This window comes from Strix uralensis, unplaced genomic scaffold, assembly GCF_047716275.1.
Source record: "Strix uralensis isolate ZFMK-TIS-50842 unplaced genomic scaffold, bStrUra1 scaffold_460, whole genome shotgun sequence".
In the NCBI taxonomy this organism is placed as follows: Eukaryota; Metazoa; Chordata; class Aves; order Strigiformes; family Strigidae; genus Strix; species Strix uralensis.
In genome coordinates this window covers 394-7,500 of record NW_027437054.1, presented here as the reverse complement: position 1 = coordinate 7,500, position 7,107 = coordinate 394, and the positions used below count along the sequence as shown (strand labels likewise).

Genomic DNA, 7,107 nt, shown 5'->3' with positions numbered 1-7,107 from the left:
GTAGCGCTGCACCAGGGAGCATCCCTACACCAGGGAGTATCCCTACACCGAGGAGTAGCGCTGCACCAGGGAGTATCCCTACACCAGGGAGTATCCCTACACCGAGGAGTAGCGCTGCACCAGGGAGTATCCCTACACCAGGGAGTATCCCTACACCAAGGAGTATCCGTACACCAAGGAGTAGCGCTACACCAAGGAGTATCCCGGCACTGGGGGATGTTCCTGTCACGCAGAGCATCCCTACACCAAGGAGTAGCCCTACACCAAGGAGTATCCCTACACCAAGGAGTAGCGCTACACCGAGGAGTAGTGCTACACCAGGGAGTATCCCTACACCAAGGAGTATCCGTACACCAAGGAGTAGCGCTACACCAAGGAGTATCCCGGCACTGGGGGATGTTCCTGTCACGCAGAGCATCCCTACACCAAGGAGTAGCCCTACACCAAGGAGTATCCCTACACCAAGGAGTAGCGCTACACCGAGGAGTAGTGCTGCACCAGGGAGTATCCCTACACCAAGGAGTAGCCCTACGCCATGGAGTATCCCTACACCAAGGAGTAGCCCTACACTAAGGAGTATCCTTACACCAAGGAGCATCCCTACACCAAGGAGTATCCCTACACCAAGGACTATCCCTACACCAAGGACTAGCCCTACACCAAGGAGTATCCCGGCACTGGGGGATGTTCCCGTCGCGCAGAGCATCCTTACACCAGGGAGTATCCCTACGCCATGGAGTATCCCTACACCAAGGAGCATCCCTACACTAAGGACTATCCCTACACCAAGGAGTATCCTGGTACTGGGGGATGTTCCCGTCGCGCAGAGCATCCTTACACCAGGGAATAGCCCTACACCATGGAGTATCCCTACACCATAGAGTAGCCCTACACCAAGGAGTAGCCCTACACCATGGAGTACCCCTACACTAAGGATTATCTGTACACCAAGGAGCATCCCTACACTAAGGACTATCCCTACACCGAGGAGTAGCTTGGCACTGGGGGATGTTCCCGTCACACAGAGCGTCCTTACACCAGGGAGTAGCCCTACACCATGGAGTATCCCTACACTAAGGACTATCCCTACACCAAGGAGTATCCCTACACTGAGGAGTATCCCGGCACTGGGGGATGTTCCCGTCGCGTAGAGCATCCTTACACCAGGGAGTATCCCTACACCAAGGAGTATCCCTACACCAAGGAGTAGCCTTACACCAAGTGGTATCCCAGCACTGGGGGATGTTCCCGTTGTGTGGAGCATCCTTACACCAAGGAGTATCCCTACACCATGGAGCAGCCCTACACTGTGGAGCATCCCTACACCACGGACAATTCCCGTTGCGCGGAGCATCCCTACACCATGGAGTATCCCTGCACCTTGGAGGATCCCTGCACCTTGGAGCATCCCTGCAGCATGAACTGTCCCTGTTGCACGGAGCATCCCTGCATGGAGTATCCTTACAACTCGGAGTATCCCTACACCTTGGAGGATCCCTACACCTCAGAGGATCCCTGCACAGAGGATCGCTGCACCTCGGAGTATCCCTACACCTCGGAGGATCCCTGCACAGAGGATCGCTGCACCTTGGAGGATCCCTCCACCTCGGAGTATCCCTGTACAGAGGATCCCTCCACCTCGGAGTATCCCTCCACCTCGGAGTATCCCTGCACAGAGGATCCCTCCACCTCGGAGTATCCCTCCACCTCGGAGTATCCCTGTACAGAGGATCCCTACACCTCGGAGTATCCCTACACCTCGGAGTATCCCTGTACAGAGGATCCCTACACCTCGGAGTATCCCTACACCTTGGAGTATCCCTGTACAGAGGATCCCTCCACCTCAGAGTATCCCTCCACCTCAGAGTATCCCTACACCTTGGGGTATCCCTGCACAGAGGATCCCTACACCTCGGAGTATCCCTCCACCTCGGAGTATCCCTGTACAGAGGATCTCTACACCTCAGAGTATCCCTCCACCTCAGAGTATCCCTGCACAGAGGATCCCTACACCTCGGAGTATCCCTCCACCTCGGAGTATCCCTGTACAGAGGATCCCTACACCTCGGAGTATCCCTACACCTTGGAGTATCCCTGCACGGAGGATCCCTCCACCTCAGAGTATCCCTACACCTCGGAGTATCCCTCCACCTCGGAGTATCCCTGCACAGAGGATCTCTACACCTCAGAGTATCCCTACACCTCAGAGTATCCCTCCACCTCGGAGTATCCCTCCACCTCGGAGTATCCCTGTACAGAGGATCCCTACACCTCGGAGTATCCCTCCACCTCGGAGTATCCCTGTACAGAGGATCTCTACACCTCAGAGTATCCCTCCACCTCAGAGTATCCCTGCACAGAGGATCCCTCCACCTCGGAGTATCCCTCCACCTCGGAGTATCCCTGTACAGAGGATCCCTACACCTCGGAGTATCCCTACACCTTGGAGTATCCCTGCACGGAGGATCCCTCCACCTCAGAGTATCCCTACACCTCGGAGTATCCCTACACCTCGGAGTATCCCTGCACAGAGGATCCCTCCACCTCAGAGTATCCCTACACCTCAGAGTATCCCTCCACCTCGGAGTATCCCTGCACAGAGGATCCCTACACCTCGGAGTATCCCTCCACCTCGGAGTATCCCTGCACAGAGGATCCCTCCACCTCGGAGTACCCCCCCGCCCCACCGCACCCCCCCAGAGCTCCTCGCCACAGAGGACATGGGACACACGGGGGGGGGGACACACGGGGACACGGGACACGCCCCCCCCCCCCATTCCACTCCCCATCCCCCCCCCGTACCCCAACCTCCTCCCCCAGCACCCCCGTAGCTGCATCTTCGCCCCCCCCCCCCCCCCCCCCCCCCCAAAGCTCGGTGCGGGGCTGGCGAGTGCGTGGGGGGGGGGGGGGGGGGGGGGCGCAGGCTTCAAAAAATGAAATAATAATAATAAATAATAATAATAAAAATTTGTTAAAAGTGGAAAAACCCCCCCAGACCCCTGGGCACCCCCAAAGACCCCCGCGCCCCCCCCCCCTGCACATGGGGGGGGGTCCCTGGGGGGTCCCTGAACATGGGGGTCCCTGGGGGGGGTCCCTGCACATGGGGGGGGTCCCTGGGGGGTCCCTGAACTTGGGGGGGGTCCCTGGGGGTGCCCCAGGCTTGGCTGGGGGGGGGTCCCTGAACATGGGGGTCCCTGGGGGGGGGTCCCTGCACATGGGGGGGTCCCTGGGGGGTCCCTGAACTTGGGGGTCGCTGGGGGGGGGTCCCTGCACAGGGGGGGTCCCCGAGGGTGCCCCGCTCCCTGCCCCAGGGGCGGGGGGGGGTGTCTTGTCCCCCCCCCCCGGGGTTAAGCCAGGCCCTGCCCGGGCAGATGGAGCCTAATCCGGGCTGAGCCGAGCCGGGGGGGGGCGCGGAAGAGGGTTAAGCCCGGTTTAACGGCCCTAATGAAGGGGATAAGGAGGGGGGGGAGGCTGGGGGGGGGGGGTCAGGGCCCCCCCCGAGGTTACAGGGACGTGTCCGGGGCAGGGGGGGGGGGGCGGGGGGGGCTTTCACGAGCCCACGGGCCACTCGGGGGGGGGCAACGGGGTTTTTTTGGGGGGGGGGGGCACGGTCCAGTGCAGGCGCAGAGTGGGGGGTTGGGGGTTTGGGGGGGGCGTGTCCCATGGGGGGGGGGGACTTTGCCCCCCCCAAGGGGCCCGCGGAGCCCGTAAAAGCGGCAAGTGGAGCCCAGTGCGTCCCAGTACGTCCCAGTGCGTCCTGGTGCTGCTCCCAGTACATCCCAGTACATCCCAGTGCATCCCAGTGCATCCCAGTGCATCCCGGTGCTGCTCCCAGTGCATCCCAGTACATCCCAGTACATCCCAGTGCATCCCAGTGCGTCCCAGTGCATCCCGGTGCTGCTCCCAGTGCATCCCAGTACATCCCAGTGCATCCCAGTGCGTCCCAGTGCATCCCGGTGCTGCTCCCAGTGCATCCCAGTGCATCCCAGTGCATCCCAGTGCGTCCTGGTGCTGCTCCCAGTACATCCCAGTACATCCCAGTGCATCCTAGTGCGTCCCAGTGCATCCGAGTGCATCCCAGTGCGTCCCAGTGCGTCCCAGTACGTCCCAGTGCATCCCAGTGCGTCCTGGTGCTGCTCCCAGTACATCCCAGTACATCCCAGTGCATCCCAGTGCATCCCAGTGCATCCCAGTACGTCCCAGTGCATCCCAGTGCGTCCCAGTGCATCCCGGTGCTGCTCCCAGTGCATCCCAGTGCATCCCAGTGCGTCCCAGTGCGTCCTGGTGCTGCTCCCAGTACATCCCAGTACATCCCAGTGCATCCCAGTACGTCCCAGTGCATCCTAGTGCGTCCCAGTGCATCCGAGTGCATCCCAGTGCGTCCCAGTGCGTCCCAGTGCGTACTGGTGCATCCCGGTGCTGCTCCCAGTGCATCCCAGTGCATCCCAGTGTGTCCTGGTGCATCCCAGTGCATCCCAGTGCATCCCAGTGTGTACTGGTGCTGCTCCTGGTGCATCCCAGTGCATCCCAGTGCGTACTGGTGCATCCCAGTGCTGCTCCCAGTACATCCCAGTGCGTCCCAGTGCACAGCACGGCAGAGCGTGGCACAGGGTGCAGCAGCAGGGTGACACGATGGGGGGTGACACTGGTACAGGGGGGGACATATTTTGGGGTGACACGTTGGGGGGTGACACGTTGGGGGGTGACACATTTTGGGGTGACACGTTTGGGGGTGACACGTTGGGGGGTGCCCGCTGTCTGCAGGTGCCCCGGCCCCGTGGCACGTGCTGAGCTCGGGGGGGCCCGTTCGGGGGGGGGGGTGACCCCGGGGGCCTCCCACGGCGCTGACACGGCCCCCCCCGACCCCGGGGACCCCCCGCAGGGCCCCCCCCCCCCCGGATCCCGTCATTCCGCCGAACCGCCAGGGGGCGCGCCAGGATGGGCGGGGTGGGCGTGGCTACGAGCGGAGGGAGGCGTGGTTATGTACCGAGGGGGCGTGGCTACATGCTGATACGGGCGTGGTTATGCCCTGAGGGGCGCGTCTATTCACCGAGGGGGCGTGAGTACGTGCTGAAGGAGGCGTGGCTACGCGCTAAGGCTTGTTATTGGCTGAGGGGCGTGGCTACGCGCTGAAGCGTGTTGTTGTGGGCTGAGGGGCGTGGCTACGCGCTGAAGGAGGCGTGGCTACGCGCTGACGCGCGCGCTGTTATGCGCTGAGCGGGCGTGGCTACGCGCGGAAGGGGGCGTGGCCAAAGCGCCGGGGCCGCGTCCTTAGCTGCCGCGCATGCGCACTCCCCCCGTTTGTCACGTGACGAGTTCAAGATGGCGGCGCTGAGGGCGGTAGGTGGTGCCTGCCGTCACCTTGGAGACGCGCTCCCGGGGCGGGGGGGGGACGACACGGGACGACAAAAACCCACCCCCGAGGGCCCCCCCCAGTGACCAGAGGGGTTGGGGAGGCGGTTTGGGGACCCCCAAGGGTCCGCGGGACCCCCAAGGCCTAAAGGAGGGGCAGGTCTGGGCCCCCCCCCCCCCCCCCCCGCGACCCTCTCCGACTGGGGGGTGGGGGGGGGAAATTAAGGGGGTTCCGGTGCCGCCCCGCAGGTTGGGGGGTGTCGGGGGGTGCCCCCCCCTCGCCAGAGCCGGGGGGTGGCGGAGGGGCTGTTGCAGCGCCTGGGCCGGTGGATTTCCGAGGTGGAACCGGTGGCGACGTGGGGGGAGCGGCGGCGGCGGAACCGGCTGCAGAGGCAAAACGCGTATGTGGGGGTTTGGGGGGGGGGGAAATGGGGGGGGCTGGGTCGCGCCCCCCCCCCCCAATTTGTGGGGCAGAAATAGGCTGGGTCAGGCTCCCTGCTTGGGGGGAGGGGGGGGCAGGTGGAGGGGTGGGATTGGGTGGGATTGGGGCTTCCCCCCCCCCCAACTTGTGGGGTGGGGGCACAAGCGGAGGGGCTGGATTTGGGCCCCCCCAATACTTGTGGGGTGCAAGAAGAGGGGCTGAGTCAGCCCCCCCCCCCCCCCTCCCGTTACTCCAGGTACTGCGGCGTCCTCAGGGACACCTACGGGGACAACGTGGTGGCCGCCACCTTCACCCTGTCCTGCGGCGGGGGGGTCAGGTGAGCCCTTGTCCTGCTTTGGGGGTGTCCCCCTGCCCCCCAGGATGTGGGGGGGGGGTCTTCACCCCGATCCCCCCCCCCCCCCAGATTTGAGGGGCAGGAGCACTGGCTCCGCCCGGAGGACGAGTGGCAACCGCAGGTCCTTCACCTCCGCGACGTCCCCGTGGTGGCCCTGGACCTCAGCGGCTCCCCCCTCACCTATAACGGCCTGGACAACCTGGGTGAGCCCCCCAACCCCCCCTTTGAGCCCCCCAAAACCCCTTAGGGACCCCCCCCCTTTGACCCCCCCCTACCTTACAGTGAGGCTGACGCGGCTGCAGCACCTCGATTTGAGCGGGTGCCCCCACCTCGACGACTGGGCTTTGGGGCGACTGCACGTTTTTGGGGACACCCTGCGGGAATTATCGGTGGCCCGGTGTCCCCGCGTCACCGAGAGGGGCTTGGCCACCCTCCACCACCTCCGGTGAGCACGGCGGGGGGGGGGACAGGGGATTACGGGGAGCCCCAGCACCCCCTAATTTCACACCCCCCCCCCCCCCCCCCAGTTTGCTCCGGCGCCTGGACGTGGCGGGTTTGCGGGTGCCCAGCCCGGGGCTGGTCCGTATCCTGCTGGAGGAGGCGCTGCCACACTGCCACATCCTTGGGGACAACGAGGGGACACCGCCACCGCCACAGCCCCCCCCGTGAAGCCGACGAGGTTTTGGGGTGCAAAGGGAGCCGTGTTACACCGCCCCCCCCCCCCCCCCTCATTAAACACCTGCGAGCTCCCTCCACGAATCGACGCGTTTTGGGGCTTTTTTAGAGCGGGGCTGGACCCGCCCCCACCCCCCCTTCCCAGTGGTCCCAGTTTGAAACCAGTCGCTGCTGGGAGTGTTCTGGGAGCTGTGGAAGCAGGGACGGGAGTTTAGTTCCCCCTCCAGGGGACAAATCCCCTCCCCGGGGGGTTAATTCCCCGCTTGAGGAGGTAAAATCCCCCCCCCCCCCCCCCAGCCTTGAG

General features: G+C 64.1%; 3 protein-coding genes across 4 annotated transcripts in view; all 3 read left to right on the top strand.

The window, feature by feature from the left end:
* LOC141938950 (homeobox protein otx5-like) overlaps positions 1-71 on the top strand; it is an 11,269-nt gene extending 11,198 nt beyond the window's left edge. Inside the window, exon 4 of the mRNA XM_074857980.1 lies at positions 1-71. This exon is cut by the window's left edge and continues 768 nt beyond it. The gene's annotated coding sequence lies outside the window, so the exon portion shown is untranslated.
* Positions 72-876: 805 nt separating this feature from the next.
* Positions 877-5,033, top strand: LOC141938953 (uncharacterized). Its single transcript, XM_074857985.1, has 4 exons — positions 877-1,689; positions 1,981-2,115; positions 2,221-2,688; positions 4,883-5,033. Exons 1-4 carry the CDS (start codon positions 1,292-1,294, stop codon positions 5,031-5,033), a joined length of 1,152 nt encoding a protein of 383 aa, XP_074714086.1. The 5' UTR covers positions 877-1,291.
* Positions 5,034-5,316: 283 nt separating this feature from the next.
* DMAC2 (distal membrane arm assembly component 2) lies at positions 5,317-6,887 on the top strand. Of its 2 annotated transcripts, XM_074857987.1 has the most exons (6): positions 5,317-5,340; positions 5,602-5,753; positions 6,030-6,110; positions 6,198-6,331; positions 6,411-6,573; positions 6,656-6,887. In XM_074857987.1, exons 1-6 carry the CDS (start codon positions 5,323-5,325, stop codon positions 6,795-6,797), a joined length of 690 nt encoding a protein of 229 aa, XP_074714088.1. In that variant the 5' UTR covers positions 5,317-5,322; the 3' UTR covers positions 6,798-6,887. The 2 variants fall into 2 exon arrangements, with proteins under 2 accessions (XP_074714088.1, XP_074714089.1); XM_074857988.1 differs by lacking the exon at positions 6,030-6,110.
* The last annotated feature ends 220 nt before the right edge of the window (positions 6,888-7,107 follow it).

Excerpts from the sequence above, each read along its gene's own strand:
- DMAC2 (XM_074857987.1), top strand. Across the intron at positions 5,754-6,029 it reads CGGCTGCAGAGGCAAAACGC|GTACTGCGGCGTCCTCAGGG; the intron begins GTATGTGGGGGT and ends CCGTTACTCCAG. Across the intron at positions 6,111-6,197 it reads TCCTGCGGCGGGGGGGTCAG|ATTTGAGGGGCAGGAGCACT; the intron begins GTGAGCCCTTGT and ends CCCCCCCCCCAG.
- LOC141938953 (XM_074857985.1), top strand. The coding sequence starts at position 1,292 with ATGGAGCAGCCCTACACTGTGGAGCATCCCTACACCACGGACAATTCC. Across the intron at positions 2,116-2,220 it reads TGCACGGAGGATCCCTCCAC|CTCGGAGTATCCCTCCACCT; the intron begins CTCAGAGTATCC and ends GTATCCCTCCAC. Across the intron at positions 2,689-4,882 it reads GAGTACCCCCCCGCCCCACC|GGCCCCCCCCCCCCCGGATC; the intron begins GCACCCCCCCAG and ends GACCCCCCGCAG.